This window comes from Seriola lalandi, unplaced genomic scaffold, assembly GCF_002814215.2.
Source record: "Seriola lalandi dorsalis isolate HSWRI2012SDOR001 ecotype SW California unplaced genomic scaffold, Sedor1 jcf7180002054524, whole genome shotgun sequence".
NCBI classification, from domain to species: domain Eukaryota; kingdom Metazoa; phylum Chordata; class Actinopteri; order Carangiformes; family Carangidae; genus Seriola; species Seriola lalandi.
In genome coordinates, this window is record NW_019525077.1 from 516,176 (window position 1) to 537,613 (window position 21,438).

The 21,438-nt window shown below is 40.0% G+C and overlaps 1 protein-coding gene across 2 annotated transcripts in view; it reads right to left on the minus strand.

Moving 5' to 3' along the window:
- Positions 1-21,438, minus strand: part of dapk1 (death-associated protein kinase 1) — an 81,986-nt gene that overhangs the window by 48,687 nt on the left and 11,861 nt on the right. For both annotated transcript variants that reach the window (XM_087176064.1, XM_023414388.2), the window contains exon 3: positions 4,737-4,958. In XM_087176064.1, coding sequence (XP_087032190.1) covers positions 4,737-4,958 — 222 coding nt within the window. The remainder of the gene's footprint in view (positions 1-4,736; positions 4,959-21,438) is intronic.

The window sequence follows — 21,438 nt, forward strand, 5'->3', positions numbered from 1 at the left end:
CGAAAACAGATCCAACATATTATTATACAAGGCTGAAATTCAACTCACGCTTATTGAGGTTTTGATTTCAAAGGTATCTTTTCATATCAGAATTTAATTATAATGCTTTGTGTATTTAGGTCTCTCATATCAGCATCAATGCTTGCTAATCATTACAAAGACACAACCCTACATTTTATCTATCCCGACTTATGAAGGTCTGTTCAGTACTGAAGATCATTTATGAAAACCACAGCGTGATTCAGCACTTATTGAATAATTATTGAAACTGGTAGTGATAGTGAGCGATGAAGCAATGAGAGATGTGAGGATAACAAGGTAGAAGAGAAAGAGAGAGAGGGAGAGACGATTTATCACGGTCACAGCACGATAACGTGAGTGAAAGCCTGCAGCGAGGGAAAGTGTGACTGAGAAAGCAGAGGAGAGAGGAAGAGCACAGATAACTGTAATTACAGCCATGCTTATCCAGTCTGAGCATCCACTCAGTCTTCCACTCACACAAACACGTGTTTATCTTGCAATACATGTGCAAATTAAATTCACCACTAAGTCACAGTTAAATGAAAAAACAATGTTTTTCTCAATCATTGCTACTTTTTAATCGTCTCGTATTTTTATATAAAATGTACTTGAATTTTCTTTCCTAAAATCTTCTGCAGGCATAGAAACCTACAAATACACACAAACACACTCTGCTCCGCCCTTCAGGGAGGAAACACCAGAACAGCTGCACAGCTGGGACCTCCACCCCTCCTCCCACAAAACACCCACTCTATATCAGGGATGTTTATTTCATCATCTGCTTCAGTGGATAACAGGGTGTAAAGTTGGATTCACAGACATCAAAGAAGGTTTCTTTCGAACTTGTCACCTCTGCCTGTTTTCTTACAGGTCAGTCAGTGTTGTAGGTCAAAGGTCAGTCGCTGTCACGGTTGATTTTACCCAGAGCTCAACGGGAGGGGGAGGAGGATGTGGAGGACAAAAGGACACAACATGAAACCAAATATTTAACTTGTTGTTTTACCTGCCCGGGGTTTTAAAAACTAAAAAACAGCATTATGTCATCCTACTAATTATGTTTGAGGATTGTAATTTATACTATGGCGTGCAAATGATTGTTCACTTAACAAAGATTGTGCATAAAACAGGCATTTAACTGATCCCATCTTCCCCAGTAGATTTTTTATTAAATTAATTTTTATTACATTTGGCAGTTTGTAAGTTGTAGTGTCAGACCCTGGGAGGACTGTCAGCAGCCACAGAGCATTTCTGGCACAAGCTTGGCATTAACACTGAGTCATCGACTGAAACAGGATCACTCACTCCAAAAAATGAATTGATAAACCTTGATAATAAGTCATGCTTTAACATTTTGAGTTGATTAATGGATCTATGAAAATTAGTACCTCTATTACATGGTGGTCAGAGTGCTCAATTTTGGCCCTTTCAGAACAACTTTATACCTTTAGAGAATCTGATCTCTTCCTTCATTCCAACACTTTAGTGCAGTGGGTGTGCCGCTGGAGGGACTCTGACAAAAACAGACAGAGCTGTCCAACACAAAAAGTCAGTCCCGGCTTCACCAGAAATCACAAAGAGCTGCTTTTGATGATTCAAAATGTACAAGAACCCATACCAGGTCAAATCAGGTCATGACTTTTAACAAGCATCAAGACAGAGGAGAAAATTAAGGCTGCTGTACAATCAAAAAATGTAGTGTTTTGGCAGTTCCTCATAGCAACATGCCCACACAACCGCAGCCTGACGACGCAACAATGACAAACATCTCATCACACGAGATGTTCCTTAGGAACAAATCTTATCAAATGATTGTCAGTGGCTCTGCAGTGTTCACTAAGTTGAATGTAAGACTTTTTCAAAACCACAAAGAATGCAATTTAATAACCTTTTCATGGCCAAATCGGTCGCAGAATGATGGAAAATAAGACACAAAGCGACAACAAAGAGAAACTGAGCAAACAAAAAACGGCTAGAAAAATACACAAAACAACCACAAACAGATGACTGATGGATGCATGAACCAATAAAAAAAATTTAATTATTACATTTGTAATTTCAGTTTTTCTAAACTTGTCACTTGTCAATTCTGAATCTCCTGACAGTCAAAAGAAATAATAAACATCACTGTCAATGGCAGGAAAGAAAAATATTCAAGGCCTTTGTAAATCAAATCTTCTAAGGTATCCTTTTTTTGAGAGCGAACTGAATTCAATGCTCAAGACCCACAGAAGCCCACACTTTCTGGGGGACTTTGACATAGACAAATTTGAGAACCTATGGGCTAGATCGTCTATGACAAACAAGCCAAGAAAATAAATGTCTCATGTCTCCACAAACAATGCAACAGGAGCCATGATAATTAAGGTGTTTCCTATGAACCATCACCTGGGAGGTGTTTGTTTTATTTAGATCTCACAGCACCATGGCTCTGAACCACGTTTTTCTGAAGGCTCCAAACCTGAACACAGACTTGTGCTATACACAGCCTGAATGTGTGAGATACAGCATGAGCTGTGGAGGTGTTAGATGGAGGAAAACAACACACAGGGTGGATGACAGCTGGAAGAGGAAACAGAGATAGTGGGCCGGTCTCAAACAGGCTGATGAGCTGAGACTCAGTACTGAACACCCCAGCCTCCCCGGTAACACCACACCACTAACCGAGACCACCGCACCCAGATTCCTCAGCTGTTATGAGCATCACTGACCATCCAGCTGCTTCTACAATCTTTACAACCTCTTCAAATAATAAATAGGATCAAATAATGTGGAGAATGAAATGTCTGCTTAATGGCATGGAGGCTGTTTTGTTTCCATTTAATGTTTGCTCTTGGAAACTGTCTCTTTCCAGCAGCTAGTGCCTGTATGTCTTGCTCAAAGGCACCACAGCATTTACTGTTGAAGCTTTGACAAGCTTAATTCATGTTTCTGAGTCATGCTTTATCAGACATTTGAACTGGTAACCTTACAGTCACAAGTCGACTTCTTCAGCGTCTATTCTGCTCAAACAAAGATGAGTTGTTCTGATGAACTCGAAAGAAAAGATCAGTGATTGATGGAGCTTTACCATACACTGAAAACATTCTGCTCTTAAGCATCTGTGTTGAACCGGATGCATTTAGCCACCACAGCTGTAAGATTCACATATGCCATGTTGTTTTCTGGAAATTCATGGATAATATATAGTTAATACAGTAAGTTATTGTCGCCTTTTCGTTCGCTCCTCACATCCTGAGATTTGTGTTTTTCACAGGTTCATCAACATGCTCACAAGCAATCCAATGCCACAGCACTCCACAAAAACACAGTATTCATCTTTTCTTATCAGTAGTCAGACAGTGTTGATAGCGTTGTGTGTGCAGTATTGCAAATCAAATCTGCTGTATGGTTGGAGTGATACATTTGGCTGTCGACAAACTGGACCATTTCTTGTATCCTTGCAGAAGCCGGCCAAATAGTGTGGACTCAGTTTTCATGAGACCAAGCTGTGGGGGAGGGGAGGGGGGCTGCAATTATTTAGACTGGGCATTGTAAATATAAACTCAAGCATTATTTTGCTGCAGCTGAATAGCTTATTTATATCCACAAATCTATTCAGATAACTGATTGCAGAGGATATTATATGGAAATGGGAGCAGTTTCGAAACTGAAATGTAACAGACTATAAAGTGGTGAATTTGTCTTATCGGGGGCAGGAAGGGATCATGTTGATGTTTCATAGAGTGAGAAGAAACATTTTTACATGTTTTTGAAAGGAAAAAAATATAAGGACAGCCTGCATTGATTACACTTTACAGAATGTGACAATGCTATACACACATTTATCCAGCACGTGATTATCTCTTTTCTAAAACATAATAATTATCTGCTTAATATTGTTAAATAAGATCATTTTTGTTCTGGTCTGTGCAATGCTAGTGGCATTTATTAAAGGTTGTTCAGCGATAATTTTTATACTGATTTCATTCAATCAAGCTTTAACAATATTCAAATATCATCTCTAACTGCAGTGACCTGCTCTACCAGTTAATATATTGAGCTGGAAATAAGCCACGGACTTATTATTCAGACACACGCCGTGGTGTCGTCCTGGAGAGGTTCTGTGTTTGTTATTTCTTCCTTGCTATTCTATCGCATGTGATCATTTGTCAGGAATGTTGTCAGGCAACATTACACTCATTACTGCTGGCTGTATAGGGACCTATTCAGTGAGGTGTTGATTGTTTGTTCTGAATAAGACTGTCAGCTGGATACTTGCAATGTAAACAGATATGATCTCAGTGTTTGGAGTTCCATATAACCTGGTGAACTGGAATTTCAACTTTAAAAGAGAACATGTGTGTGACTATCAGTTAAACAGTGTTCCTATGATGCTGCTGGGCTTTACTTTAAACTTTCAAATGTTTAAGACCACAGTATTTCGAAAATGCTGAGTTATACTGTATTGCCTAAAGTCTCATTGCATGGGCAGATAATATCATTCATCCCAAATTTGTAAGTCTGCTTTGCCTGAGTTTGTAATCTTTTAAGTATTGATGATATTTTTCAAAGCCTTTGATATGGAATTCTTGGATTTTTTCTTCATTCTTAAAGTTTTAAGCTCATAACTTCATTAAATATGTTGTAAAAAGTGCACTTCCAATTCTGGAGAAAAATTCAAATCTCAATTTGCCCAGTTGTGGTGAATACAAAGGGAGTAAAAGTTAACAACTCACAGCTCCAGGATCAGGATGACCTCAGCCTTGTTCTCGAAGACTTCGTGCAGCGTGATGATGTTTGGGTGCTGGATCTCCTTCAGGATGTTCACTTCGCGCTCTATGTCCTCCCTCGTCACCCCTCGTCGACTCGATTTGCTGCGCCGCTTCTTGATGAATTTGGCGGCATACTCCACACCCGTGCTCCTTTGCCGACATCTTCTGACCACAGCAAACTGACCGCTAGGAGAAGAACAGATTGTCAAATGTGCATCTACAGTGGACTTGAAACATTAACACTGAATTTTAAAACAAAATGCCTACAAGCAGCCTGCAGGGATCATTAATCCATGCAAAAGTGGTGCTAGTCATCAGATTTTATAACCTTTGGACAGAGCCAGATTAGCTGTTTCCCCCTGTTTTCAGTCTTTATGCTAAGCTAACAACTTGCTGGCTCCAGATACACGTACATATTTACCATACAGATATGAGAGAGGTACCAATTTTCTCATTCTTAAATCAAAGAATTATAATTAATTTCAAAATGATATATCTAAATGTGTTAAATGTAAGTTAACTTTACAAAGAGGTCGATTAAAAGGTTTGCAAACAACAAGATGCAGAGTTTGAAAATAATGCGAGAGGACAATAAACAATACAAACTGATAGAGAGGACAATAAACAATACAAACTGATAAAATGAACAACAGACAATAACAACTAATCAATCAGCTGCTGGTACACTCATGGCTCAAGTGTTCAATTCCCACAGGATTCACCAGTTCACTGAAAAACAGACTTCTGGCCTCATCATTATCCATTTGAATGTGGTAAACACATACATCTGAGCCAAAGGAGTGGGCGGGATTATAAGGCATTAAAACTGTTGATCAGAAACAGCTTTAATTAATAACTGGCTGATGAATCATGGCCGACGCTGCCTGGAAACAGATTGCTGAATAAAGACACCAGTATGTGTTTACATCAAGATCATGCCAGCGTCAGGTCGACCAGTGGGGGTATTTCAGAGACTTACTCCAATATTAAAACACAATTCTTCTCTTACATATATAACATGATGATCTACCTAGGTCATATCGCTCATCTCCTTTTCCCCTCTTCTGATCCCCAAACCTGTCTCTAATCTGGAAAAGGAGAAGTGAGACTGTATCAATTTCTGCAGTGGAGTATTTGAGCATCCCTATGGAGTAACCTTCAGCAACCCTTCATATTCAGTCTGACAGTAGTGTTTAAATTACAGCCATCCAGCACTGCTCGCAATGTCAGTAACACACTGATAAGAATCGCAGCTCAGCCGAACATCAACACTGCTGACAGGCATCCAAGCAGCAATCCTAAACTCCTCACATTTAACTATAGAATGTAAGTTTATTGAAATAAAATTTAAAAAAATGTGTGTCTACAGTCTGCCTGCTACACAAATGAGTACTTTTACAGTTTAAGCAAATCTAAATGTGGTGAGATTTTGACATCTTAGCCTTACACATGACGTCTACGTATGAGCAACACGGGAGCTGTTATGGAAATTCCACCATCGTGTTGCCATGCAGCGTTTTTATTGAGCGCTGCTATCTGACTGGGTAACGCTGACCCCGCTGTCACTCCACCAAAACACTGCCAGCAAAACCACTTGGGGAAGCAAGGACACTTGGCTGAGGGCTGTTGACGCCTCCGCCAATTGTACCTCCTCACGGCCCTGGCAATCACGAAGCACTTAGTGTACCAAACACCCACAGAGGGAGGAAGAGAACAAGGGAGTAGGGGGTGAGAGAAAGAAGAGTGAGAGAAAGTGAGAGTGAGCGCCACATTCTGTCTAATTTTTTTATTTAATTTTTTTAGATTTCCCAACCAGATTTACAGCAGCGAGGAAGCTTTCTGGCAAAGCTTCATCTGTCTTAGTACGAAAAAAAAAAAAAATGCCATAACAAAGAGAAAGCCCTGCATTGTCATCCGACTCCCACAGGCCTGCCAAGACTACAGTGCACAGTTGTCAGGAAGCAGTTTAGTAATTTAGCTATAGGTTTCCCACTCTAATCCTCTCGCTACGAAGCATCTCCCAATATTTGATGGGTAAATGTAGGATCCTGACTAGAGTACTATCAGCTGTAGAGGAGATTTAAAGGAAAACAGAAATAAGACAACAACAAAGCCCCTTGGGAAGTATCAGTAACAAAAATGTCGCCCTATTCTGACCCGTAACTGTGGTGTCTCCCATGGGCTGCTCAGTGGTGTCTGGGGTCATGTCCACAGTCATATGGAGAGAAAAGAAAAGAAAAGAAATCTATTTTTGTCTGTTTAGATTTTTAAAACTCTGCATTCACACTAATATTTCCACATTTAAATTTTAGTCTCAGTCTGTTTTATAAAAAAAAATACATAAGATATTTGATTACAAGTGAATTTGGAGGCTTAAAAAAGGCGGAGGGGGTGGTGGTGGCTGTCGCTTAACAAGAGCTTCGGCCATCGTTGTCTACAAACTGAAAAATGAATGAAAGAACAGCCAGCAACCAATTAAAAATACCAGACGTTTAAAACATTTATTTGGTGAAACTCTGACTTGGTTTAATGCTGAAGCCGATGAAAGGAGAGATATTTCAAATGTGAATAATCCGCTTTTTCTGAACTGAACCGCCGACTAGCTAAAGGGAATGATGTCTCTTTAAGGAAGTGACTTGTCCTGCGACCGAGCCAGAGACACAAAGCAGACAATGTGAAGAGGAAGAGAAAGCTGAGGACGAGGCCTTTCTCATGCTAATAACACTTCCACCCCCCCCCCCCCCCCCCCCCCACACTCCATCAGTCAGGCTTCCTTCGTGTGGACAGAAGAGACAGACATCAGGATTTGATCGACAGAAGAAAGTAGACGCCATGTACGTGTAATATTAACCACGTACACACACGTACACACACACACAGACACACACACACAAGCTGTAATCAAATGACTGAAGATCTGCTACACACGTGCCTGGCTGGTTGAAGCCACATTAGGTCTACGACTGATCTTTGGGTGCTATCATAACTCAAAGGATAATCACTGTAGCTACAAATGTGCAGGTGTAAAGGCCACATGTTTACAGCCATGGTGACAAGAATACTTATGACTAATGATTAAATGTTTGGTGTACAAGTTCAGTAGGTGTCGTCTCCTTATTTAACCCTTTTGGACAAACGGATATCCGGGTGTACAGAAAGTTAGCTGGAGGTTCAACAGCTGAACATGTGCTTACCACTTCCATACTGGAAAAGCAAAAACAACAAAGCAGAGCCTCAATAAAAGGAAGCAGCCATGAGAACATCCTTCAAGTTCGTCCCTCGTCCTGTCAAACTTTCCACTGTCCAAAGTTCGTGCAGAGGAAAAGTGTAATCTGTGAAGCCGTGGGATTCGGTGTGAAAATACTGTTGAGAATGAGAAAGGAAAACACAACTGATTTCCTGTACTGGATGCTACACCATCTGTGCAGTTTTGGAGACATCCTGCGCCACTAATACTCGTCAAGTCAATGAAGCACTTGACAGTGATTTTATTTAATTGTCCAGGGATCCACTTCAGTGACACCAAATATAAATCTACCTACGGCAGGGTGTATCAGTACTGATACAGATACCTTGACTTGAGACTGTTTTTCCAATACCAATTTTATCAAATCCATTAACAAAAAGGAAAAATTAAAATATACATTAAAAGTACAAATTTGAGTTTTAATTTACTTTTATTTTGAGGCTCGGTCTCTTTACACGTGTTGGTGTAAAAAAACAAAACAGCAAAGCATACTGAATGCTCATTGGCTCAGTGATGCTAATGAGATTCACTCATTTACTCCTTAGGTATTGAAACACACAAACACACAAATATTCGTCCTCTGCACAAAGAGTGATCTGTTTCAAACATTTGAAATATTCTGTGGGATATTTTCAAAATGCTTTTAAGCTGCCTGACAGTTAAACAGGCAAGTGAAGCTTTAAGCCCAAAATTCAGTCAAAGTACACACTGAAAAAGTATTGTGTTCAGCTTTGCAGCCATATCTCAATATCAATGACAAGACAGCAAGTTTGTGAATTACAAAAGATAATATCATAATTTGCTCCATGTATATCTAAATTCAGTGAACATGAATGTTTTCTAAATTTCCTTGAACTTCATACTGCTGCAGGGATACAAACTTTAGATGTGAATCTCATATTACTAAAGGGGAGAAAAAATGTAAAGGCTACTGGTATACGACGCTTGGAGAGTTATATGACTTTATAATTACATGGACTATTATGTTAAAACACCTGTTAGGTGTCATGTTGAGCAGGCTGTGACAAAGCAGAACAGTGGCTCTGGAGGATTCCTTCATGAGGGCAGGAAGCTGAAAAACAGCCACATCTCCTTTTGGGTTGGCTAACAGCGCAGATATAGTCTCAGCAAAGCACTGTGTTCACAAGTTAGGCAATTATGTTACAGTCTTTAAAAGTTGGGGCGTGGTTGGGAGGCTTTGAAATCATAAATCAAGATGAAGAAATCTAATTCATGCCGAGCTTTTCCCTCCACAACCAACATGAAACAGTCTGGGAGCAAAGCTTCGTAGCTGTTCACTCTTCGAGTGTAAAACTGTATGAAACAATCCAGCAAAAAATATACACAGACACTAAAGTGTAATCAGTTTTAAAGAGGCTGGAAATGGACTTTTTGATGGTGTGACAGTATCTTAGAAGGACTGATGTGTAATGAGGACTTGACAACGCTAATGTACTAATGCTTATAATGCACCTTCTTATCTTTACTGAGCTATACACACAAGGAAGATTCAAATAAAACTATGATGTGGTAATTAAAGCAAAGGATGTTGAATACTGATGATGGACCAATCTGCAAATTAAGACATCCAAATTTGTAGCTCAGCAAATTAATATATTTACAACTGCAGAAAATTAGTTCAGTATATGCTGTTATCCTCAGCACAGTAGCAAATGAGCATTAGTCCACAAATGTGATGGTTGAGAGAAAACAAAACTGAAAACATGGAAAAGTTTCCAATCACCATCATCATATTTGAGGATGGAGACTGAGCCGACATCAAACAATAACATAACTAAAAGATGCTTGAGGGAAAAACACCATAGGCTTGTGGGAATCAAACTCAAAGTCCACACTTCTGTTATTTCCAAAGCTGTGCACACATAAAGAGAGAGGGGAAATTGAGCCCACCCTTCATTAACAACACCAGCTGCACACACATACAAACAAGGGGAAAATGGCAGCGGTTCAACAGAGCTCTCTTTCCTTGGTGAGGTAGTGGAGGGAAACGAAAACCCAACGCTGGCTTGAAAGTCAAATACCTTTCCCCGGTAGAGTTTCTCTTTCTGAGAGCTGAGACTTAGCTCTTCAGAATCTAGCTAGGAGCTAACTTAACCGGAGTTAATGCGGTGGATTTCCCCCGTTTGACAGACCTTTTATGTTTACCTGCTAGCGGAGGCTAGCTGGGGAAACCCCTCTCATCCTCCAGGGATGTGCAGGGAGAGCACTGACTTGCATGAATGCTGCTGAATAAGCTCGAAGATGGGCCAGAAATAATGTGCAGGCAGACAAGAAAAAATGTTCCTGGGAAATCACTAACAAACAGAGGCAGGGAGGCTGTTTTTCAAGAGCAGCTCTCCCCCTCAACCCTGTTCAGCGCAAAACCCCAGATAGTCAGCAGGATCAAATTGCTCAGTTCCCTTTGTTGTGCTTAAAAGCACAGACAAGGCTTCCCACTTTTGGCCTACTTGTTTCTCTAAAGCAACTGGAGGGGAGGGGATCATAGGAAAGACGCTGGTTGGGAAAGGAGAGGAGAGGCTTGTTTGTGTCTATCAGAGCTGCCTGGGTGTGTGACAATGCCTCGCAGAGCCCTGCATTACTTAATACTGCAGGCTGGAGAATGTTTATCTGTGGAAAGATACTGCGGCGGTTAACAGATTTATTGCTGCATGTTTCCCTTTACCCTCGATACAGCAGGTCGGTACGGCAGAGACAGTTCACTACTCAACATTCACCAACTGATATCTCAGGTGTATTATATGCAGTCCCGCCTGTTGAATGTAAACATGTGCAGGCACAGTTGAATATACAAAATACAAAGTAACAGATGCTGCTTGAGCTGTTTCTTAAAAACAGACCTGCTCTCAGTCAATTTACATGCAAACAGCCAAACAGGAGCCAGGCTAAGAGTTTCAGCTCAGCCAGTGTGAACGCAGATAATTGGATTTTACGTCTACTATAGTGTGGCTTCAATGATCTGGCTGTAGACAGGCCTTGATTATACAGAACTATAGTGGAAACACCTTCAGAGACTTTTTCACACTGCAGAAATGGAGTCAAGTAACTGACTACATTTCACTTTGGACAAAAGCAGCTTCTACCTAAGGTGGAGGTGAAACAGTGAGTAGAATAATCGATTAGCAAATCAACAGAAAACTGAAAACTACTTTGATAGTTGATTATAATCAAGGACTTTTTCAAGCAGTGATAGGGTTTTGGACTGTTGGACAGACAAAACAACAGTCGTGTTGTCATGTTATCTGATGTTTTATAAACCAAACGATTGACTAAATCGAGACAATAACAGGTAAGTGCTGCAACTACATAATCTTTATTTGCAGCATGTAATAATGAAATGTAAAAAAAAAAACCTAAAGCAGAAAAGTTGAGTAATATGGTTGATAGTGCAACATTTCATTCCTTATAAAATAAGTTTTCCTGACTTAGTATAATATATGAGATAAATAAAAGATTCTCTAAGAAAGCTAAAAGTCACCATCTATTGCTTGGTGGGGTGAAAAGCTCTTGTGCCCTGATGCTGCCCTAAAATAAAAGATAAATTCAGCAAGTGGAACAAAAGGGTGTACGACCAGGAAGAAGAGCACACAACAAACAACAAAGCATGCAGCTTTAAAACACAGACGTGATGTTACAGAGTCTTCTCTCAGTAAGAAGATTGATCACTGGACACAAGTGAACTGTCAAATCAGCGCGGCCTTGCCCGAACGACAGACTGATGTTAGTTAGAGGCGGCTGCTCGGACTGGGAGCCTGGCCTTGTTAGGATCAAGCAGCGCTGGAATGAACAATGTTCAGTGGTAATGAGCAACACAAAGGCCTTTCTAAACAAAGACGAGCCAAGTGAGAGTGGGCAGGATGGGGAATACATTGGATGGTGACAAGCACACAACACAGCACCATACAGCACAAGACGAACTGTTTAAAGTTTCCAGTGTGTTAGTGCAGTGGATGAATCAGTCTGGAAAGAACAAGGAGCTGTAAAAGTTTTCTACATTACTAACTCTGTTAGTATATTTATCACCTGTGTTTTTACAGTGTAAACGGCCACGGGTGAAACAGCCACACCCAAAAGCAGAAGCAGCTGTAGCTATTTTAAAGTCTGTATTAACCGCTGATGTGTGAGAACAAAATAACAACATAGAGAGAAGGAAAAAAAAAACTTTTTAATCATGGGTGACTTAATGTACAAAACAAAAAGGTGCACAAGAAAACAGAAATGCCAAGATTCACTGATTTGATTTCTGTTTACTACTGTGATGTACAGATTAGTAGTTACAGGAATTACTGCTACAATGTCTCTGGAGAAGCTTTGCCAACTCTGAGGAACACTGATATCATTTCAAGTTATCATCAATATTTTTATAATAACAATGTATGAAATGACCTGAATCTGAAGCTGCCACTGTAGAAAAAAAAACACTGTACACTTCCTGCTCAGCAACAAATGGTAAAAGACACAGTTAGAGACCAGCTGGTGAATGTTATGGAGCATTTAGGAACTAAAGAGACAGATGTTTCACTTACGAGTTAGAGAACAAAAGCAGAGCTACATGTTTTCTAACACGTTTGTCATATCAACTTAAAATGTGATGTTATGTCCACATTCTTTTTAACAGAAAGCCTGTGTTATAAACAGAGGTTGTTGATGTTGAAGGGCAGAATGCAGGGAGGGTCTAATCCCTTGTTATGGTCAACAGGGGACTAAAAGTCAGGATATCCTTATTTTTTTCCCCCCCAAATGTCCAAGAGTTATACGTAATCACTGGAGTAGTTGTAAAAAAAAAAAAAAAAAAAAAAAAAAAAGAGCTTCTCTAAATATCAAGGAACTTTGTGAAGCTCACGGTGAGTGCAAACGGTAAGAAAATATTTCTGCTTGTTGCATAAGACAGTTTTCTCTAAGTCAACTTGAAAGGAACTTTCAGGAAAGCACTTAGTTTTCTACCTGGAACCTGATAACCTCCCTTTATTTTTACACTGGTTTATTAATTCACTCTTTAAGTATTGATGAATCAGTAGCTGATTACACCAGGTAACTGATTCTAACACTTTCATGTAGACAGGAGGAAGTAATCAATGATAACCTCAGGGTTATTCACAGTCAGAATCAGAACCCCATCATCCAAATTTGATTCTGTTTTTATTGAAATTCTTTAAGCCTTTTTGAGGACTGATTTTTTATTGGTTTCATGCATCTTTCATGCCGGTTTGTTTGTTTCTTCAGACAGTTGAGTCCCTTGAATATCATCCCCTGACTGGCATGCTCAACACTGTGTGACGCAACTACCCAAACCAGGTCTGGACTGAGTAGGCCAGAAAATATTGATGAAACTAAATGAAAATATTATTTTTGCAGCAGAGAGAGAAAAAGTCCAGAGATATACATTGTCTGGTTGAAGGGAACCAGGCCTCTTCATTGGTGCATTATGATGAAATTCAACCGGCAATACAGTTTCCTATTTAACACTATTTGATGTGTTGCAAGATTTTTTTTAGTTTCAGAAGCAGACACAGGGTTGTGTTTAGGCGGCAGCGTCCTCAGTGAGAATGAGGTGATAACAATCTCAGTCTGAAGCTCGAGTCGTCAGCACAGGGTGTCTGGCACAGCTTGGGCTGACAGCACGCGCACACGCACGCACGCACGCACGCACGCACGCACGCGCACACACACACACACACACACACACACAACTACCTGCCTAGAAAATCTGTATTTTCCCTGCTGGAGAGTTGATTCTGACACATGCTCCAGCTGGCGTCAAGAGCTCAGAGGTGAGTCTCTGTTTGCAGATGCATTCCTGATATTAGAATACAGAGAAAAAACCTGGTATTTAACCAATAGAAGTATTTTCCTTCCAGCCACACAGCACCAAGCCTTCTCTAAGACTGAGCTAATGTTTGTCTGGACAGGATTAGAAGTAAATCACTTACTTGCAGAATAATCTAATATGTAAGTAATTCTCAGGGAGTCTGAGCTGGAAAAGGAAAGTATGACACTCACCTTTCTAATCTTTGGCCTCAATCCTGCCATAATCCATCTATACATTACAGCCTCTTAAATACAGCAGAGCCTTCACTCGTGGGAGTATAATACAATGTATATCGTGATCTTTTAAGACCACTGTTCCCACACATCCCAGAAATGTATTCCTCATAGTATCCGAGGATAAAATAAAAGCCGTACTTGCAACAGATTGTCTGCACAGAGAAGCATGTTAAACACTATGCCATACACGCAGTTTCTGTCTATTCCTTGCAAAATCTTGGTTAACAACACAACATCTGACCTTTCAGTAGCCCCCCCCCCCCAGTAGTCACAGTAGCTGCCGAGTCAGAACCATCACATCAGTGTTGTTTCAAAGCAATAAAGCAACTCTGCCAGCAGCGACATCACCATGCAACCTGTCATTTAATCAATTAGAGCCGAGTCATTACTGGCTCTGAAGCAGGACATACAGCACACAATAGTACAATAACAACACGGTGCAGTGTAATTGACTGTGACAAGCGACAATGTCCAAAAGTTCCCCATTTCATCCCCAGATTTCAGACCTGATCAGCAACAGTGCAACACATCTTTGTCAAATATGAGACATGGTGGAAAATCATACAAGACGGGATAAAAACAATGAAACAATACAAACAATTAGGACAAATATCACATTATAACTACTGAACCATTTCCACAAGAAGGAAGAAAACTATATCTGCTGATGAAAACCAAGACATGGTTGAAAGCTCCTGGTAAAAGCTATGAAGTGGAGGAACATCGTCACATTCTGGTTAATAAAAGTTTGGCACAACAAAAATCTGACTTTAATTAGCATTTTAGCAACTAAAATATGTTAAATTGATATTTCCCTTAGACATTTGAGTGATGTGAATTCATGCAATCACTACAGCTTACAATTTACACACGCCAAGACTTTGTTATCCTTGTGTCTAATTTTGTTTTAGAAGGAAACATCCAGCTCAGGAATTTAATCTAGAACAGCATTTATTTTAATTTTTCATTATTGATTAATCTAACCATTTTCTATTAATTAATTAATTAATTAATTAATTAGCCTATATAATCTGACAAAATACACCCAATGTGGGGCCTTCAAATTGCTTATTTTCTCTGACTAAGAGTGTAGGGTGTACCCCACCTCTCGCCCAATATCAGCTGGGATTGGCTCCAGCCCCCCTCCCCATGACCCTCAAGAATAAGCGGTATATCTACTGGATGGATGGATGGATGATGGGTGATATGAAACAGAGAAAAGCAGCAAATTTCCACAATTTTTAAGCTGAAAAGAGAAAATGTCTTCATGACAGAAAACTTATGTCACTTGTGATTCATTGTGCTAACAAAAAGATGGAAAAACACATAAAATACCAATGAGTTTCCTAAATCTAGAGGCAGGATTGTCAATGTCCTCATATTTGATTTAGCTTTCATGGAAAAGAAACACCGCCCTGTCATTATAGTGGCCAGTACTACATTGTGTCTCATCTCTCCTCCACTACTGCGAGCCAGCTATTGATTGGCTCTCTGCACTACTACCGTGAAATTGGAGAGGGTGCTGAAAAGCTGAAAAGTGTTAAATACAATAGCAGGCAGACTCGCAGAGCTCCAGGAAGGCACATACCTCACACACAAAGCCTCTCTTTCAAATCAGATACTGATGCACACTGACTGATGGAGGACGGCACACAAATGGGAACATAATGAGTGTGATCTCACCTATGGTTTGGTCTCCTTTGGTGTGAACCTCAGAGGAAGTTTGCTTTGTTGCATTTTGTTCATTTGGGTTTATGCATTCCCGGTTACAAGGAAAACAAACTGAAGTCACGTGATATCAACTCATGTGACACTGCTGAACCTCTCCAGAGGAAACACAAAGTACAAGAATAACAGTCTATGTTCTGTATATTTGATATTATATTCTCCGAGTTTCAACACTGATAGTAATAAAATTGTATTTAGACAGAATATTGACAAAATAATGAAACAGAACAATGATTTTATTAGCGTCTGGTCAATTAGTGTCTACAACCAACACGTTTTTTTTGTGTGGTTATCCCCTTGATAATCTTTACAAATACCTAATATACGCTGCTGCCTCTCATCTGCCCATTAAACCTCTGCTCTATGGTCCGTCAGACTTTCTGGAGACGGTGCACTGAAACGGATTTGATGTCGTTAAACACAGGTCTACATTTCAGGTCGGATAATGCAGCCATCTGATAAAAGTGAGGTGCTGTAATCTGGCGATCTGGAGTCTCCATCCCTGTCAGCTTTGACAAAGCAGCTTTTATGCGGTCCAATGACTAGCTGATGGGATCAGTCATCCACCTATCAGCCTGGCAGAGAGAGGTAAAGAGAGTGGCAGGGTTGTCACAGGTCTCTATAAGACAATAAACCGTGGTTAAGTGAGTGGAATACACATTGTATAATTGTTTTGTCACATTACAACATCCTGCAGTATTTAAAATGTTACAGCTTAGAGCCTCCAGTGTGTGTTTATTCAACTTTTTTACTCACACTAAGCTCAGCAAATCAACGTGTGTGCTCTATGAAAAAGAAAATTAGCAACCTTGCTGCTCATTCCCGGAAAACTGGAGAGTTTTATCAGGCGAAGGACAGAAACTGTAAATATTATGATGAAATGAAATGCTGTTACAAGGTTTTCACACTCTCCAGACAATGTGAAAATCCTCTCTGTGTGGATGCACTGTATTAATACTCATCGTACATATATACAAGTTTAACAAGTAGGGGCACGAAAACTTCGCTCTGGAGGAGTGAAACAGTGATGAATGTTCATTCACATCAACTGTATGACTGTACTCCCTTTCCTTAAATTCGCACTTGAGGCCAGCCAGTCCATTAGTAGTTCATTATTTTCTTGTCTTTTTGACCTTGACTCACTAAGTGTTTCTATACTTAAAGCTGTACTGTCAAAACTCCTCTGTCAACATTTAATGCAAAACAGCAGCTGCCAGGTTTTATAGATTCGGTGAGGAACCTGAGGTTTAAACAGGCTTGCAAAGTGTTTTGGATGACATCAGAGGAAAATGGACATACTGATAAACCTTGGATGTGATGTGTGTGTGCGTTTTGCTTTTCAAATCAGAGATTAATATTTCATGGGGAATAAAATAATCTTTGCTGCACTGCTGCCAAATTGCTTGGCACTGAAGAGAGTGAGAGAAAGAAAGCAGTAAGACTGTGAATGTGGGCAGTATTGGTCCAACTGATTCCCCATAAAGAAGCTCAGCAACTACAGCGCCTTTTCCCCCAAAAATACACCACAGTGAGAATTCAGGTCATCCTTATTTTCCATCCACATCTCCACATAAAAAGAAAGGAACTAACAGTCATTGCTTTTGTGTGTGGCATCCCTTTAAATGTGCCTGGTCACTGCAATTACAGTCCTGCTTCTCTAGTTAATTAAATTGTCCTTGGCTCATGGGGGACGAATAAAGTCCCAGTGAACTGCGCAGCGTCCTCTGCCAGTGTACACATTCACCACAGCTCTGAGCACTTCCTCTGCATTTCACACTTGCTGGGTGTTTATGTGCTGGAGGAAATGTAAGTAAAGATGACAGAGTAGATAAAAAACAGAAGAGAAACTACAGACTGCTGACAAAGCTTTTTTTTTCTTACAAAATGTTAACATTCATTAGTTCAAGCTGCTCAGTTATAAAGATTTGCATCTGTTCTTTGTATATGTGCCAATAAACTGAATATATTTGGGCTATGGATCACAAACAGTTAATTGATTATTCAAGAAAATTGATTAAGCAATAATGAAAATAATCATTAAGTGCTCCTAATCGTTAGATAAGACCAGTGTATTCCACATTTCACATCCAGTAAACTATTAAGCTGCTGCAGACAGATAATTATCATTATTACTTTTACTACGTTTTTGGCTAGTTTTTCACAGCCACAGGCAACACTGAAACTGTTATTTTTCTTTGCATTGTTTCTAGTGCAGTTTCCTGGGTAAATAATTAATACATCATTATTTTAGTGCAACATATGAATCAATATTGTGATAGCAGTCATTGTATAGCATATGTTTATCCTGTCAAAGTGGTGATCTCCCTGAATCAAAACCTCAACACCATGTCTCCACACTAAACTCAAGACTGATGGCTACTGAAAATCCCACAAAGTAGCAAGTCCGCTCATAAAACAGAGCATGAGCAAAGATATCGTCTTGTGCTCATTAATGATCTGAGGGGCAACTAAAACCACTCCTTTAGTGTTTCATGCCAGTTCAGTTTGTTTTCTATGGCCAGCTGAGTCCTATTAACGTCTACTACCTGTGCAGTTCAACCAATGACAGAGAAGCTAAAAAGTTGGAGTCTTAGTAGCAGGACAACCACCTCAGCCTCGGAGGCTCCGCGGTTCTCTGCTGTCCGATATGATTCAGTGTGAAAACTCCCCGGTGAGGCCAAGCTTTTCATTAGCATGGAGCGAAGTGTGGGAGGACGCCTCAGAGTGCTCCCTGCCCACTCAGCTGTAGTGTGGGCCACAAACTGCACCGGCAGAAAAAACATTATGCAACCACCATTGCCATTGTGTACAGCGGAAGGGTAACCACGGCAACAGGATTCAGAGACTGAGCCAGAGGAACCAGTGTTGGTTGGAGGAAGGAAGAGTGTGGTAGATAATCCTGGGTGGGCGTCAACAGAGTGTGTGTGTGTGTGTGTGTGTGTGTGTGTGTGTGTGTGTGTGTGTGAGAACAGATATGGATTTTGTCAGGATGTCCTGATGGAGCTTTTTCTCACCTTAACCCCCCTGTTCGATAATCTATTAATAAGGTCATGGCCATAGACACTACTAGTTTCTGATTGGCATGACTAAACTATTTTTGAACTATACTGGGAGACATCAACTATTCTACATCAGGGCACGGCATTAGAAACTATATTAACTAAATACTTGTATCAAAAATATTGATATTAAAAATGAGAAGCATTGATTTACTGTTGATATTATTTGACAGCACACAAACAGCCAATGACATCAGAGAAACTAGCTATATCTAACCAATCAAGTTTAAGAGTAGCACTGGGCTCTGAGGCCACACAGGTCAGAAAAGACCCATACACAGAGAATACATTTTACATCTGAGTGTCTCTTTGGATAATTACAGTATGATCTGATGTAGGGGATGAGATGACACTTTGAATGTCAGTGAAGTTTGGTACAAAATAGATATGGTATGTCATATGTATGTTTTGTTTAACAAACAGTCGAAATGACAAAGAGATCAAAAGATGTGATGCCGAACAGTTGAAAGCAAGCTGATGAGAGTAACTGACATGAACTCACAGGCCTTTATGACTTGGATGGATAATTTGTTGTTTATAACCCATACAATTCTTTGTAATTTTTCACATATGGGTATTTTGGGGACTTTTTTAGAGTACAGTAGAAGGAAAACTGGCAGGAAATGAGGGGAACAAGAGATGAGGTGACAAAGGTCTCTGGCCAGACTTGACCCAGGGACATCAGCACCTTAAATCCTTAGGCCACTGAGGCATCATTAACTCTAATATGACGGCACCTTCCTATTACATAAGAGCTCTTTACAGGTGTACGGACTCTTTCCACTCGCAGCTGTTTCACAGTCAATGTGAACTCAGGAGGGAGGAGTCACATACAGAGGCAGTTTGAGCTTCACTGACAGACAGATTACTGACAGAAAGCTAAATGAGAGGGATCAGTGTTTGCCCTTGTCTAGTAGCCACAGTGAAAAGCCATTCAATGTGTCAGAGGAATGTCATTCACCTCCCCCAGCTCCAAGGTTTTAAGGCAGCATCAACAATGGATACATTGTGCTTAAAGGTAAAGAGAGGCGAAAGGTTTCCCCTACCATCCTCAGAGTTATGATCAACAGCCTCCAAGATTCTCAAACGGTTTCACTGTCAAGAGCTCCTCAACCTTGATTCCTCAAGCCCAAACACACACGTTAACCGTGATCCAAGGGATTTGATCTGGGGTAATTCATTACAGAAACACAGTTTCAGATTAAAATGGACAGATAATCATCCTGGTATCCTCTGAAGATCCTCAATCATCTCTCCTAACAGTTTTTCTGGAGAATCAATTAATCATGCAGAGATAATTGGGACAGCCTGATAAAAAAACATTGAATGTGAAACAGTTGAATGAGCAGATGAACTGAGGTTGTCATCCAAGCTTGTTCTAAGGCTCTCAATAGTTGATAATTTATGCACTCTGTAAATCTGACTTTTTCCATGCCAAAAGTACCTTTATAAATTACAAAAATGTGGCATTATCTTGGAATTTCACTCTCAATTAGTGGAAAGGCCTCAGCGGACACTAAAATTCAACTGAAATCCATATTGATATGCTTGTAGTATTGACTAAAATCACTTTAGACAGACTGAGACACACATCGCTGCAGATTTCACACACTGCTGACAATGACGCCACTGAGTACCATCATACTTTCCCCTTTTCTCATATATGGATGACACTTACTGGCCTGTATCATTTTAAATTTAGTTTTAAATCTTTTTTTTTTTTTTTTTTTAATTGTATTATTGCATAAAGGTTGATTTCCATGTGTTGTTTGATTATAAAGCAAGTCTAGGTTCTATATTAATAATGTGAAAGTATCAAAGCGCTCAGTCCACAGAGAAATGCACACAGCCTGAATTCAGAAACTGAGCCTTAAAATCAGCCGTCAGGACTTCTGTAACTTTGTGATGTCACAGTTATACAGTCATTGCCTTCAGCCATGCTCCAAGCTCCACCCACCCAGACCCACCATCCAGCCTTGCAGATTTGGTTTCTCTGAGTGTTTACCTGAAATCTGATATTTTTTATTCAAATCACTCAGAAAAAAATCAGAAGAGAGGCTCAGAGCCTCCTCTCTTCTGATTGGCTCACCGAACTGTTGTTGCAAAAGCTCCAACGTGAAGCCTGAGAGAGGAGATGTAAAACTACATTGAGATGGTTTTTGGTTCTTAAAACCACAAATATATCTTCTTATGCACCAACACTTCAAATTAAACACAGAAAAGTGTAAAATATGGGACCTTTAAACTTATTCAGTTAATAATATTAAACACACATTTTGGATTCTCTGAATTTTTCTCTAATAACCATCAACACCATTCTTTCAGGTTTGCACTTAGTCTGATATTTCGTCATATTGGTTAAGCCCTTCTAAGACGGCCCTCAGAACAAGGAAAGGCTTTGATTTACCTGTCTTCTGCGGATACTAATGTGCTCAGTTTGTTAAACAGTAGGACAAAAAACAGAAACAAATACAAATGCCAACTTGATATCAGGCTGTGCATACAAATTGATAGAAGTGCAAGACTGTTGTTCTGACAACCGAGGAGATGGTGGCAGGAGAAGGGGGGG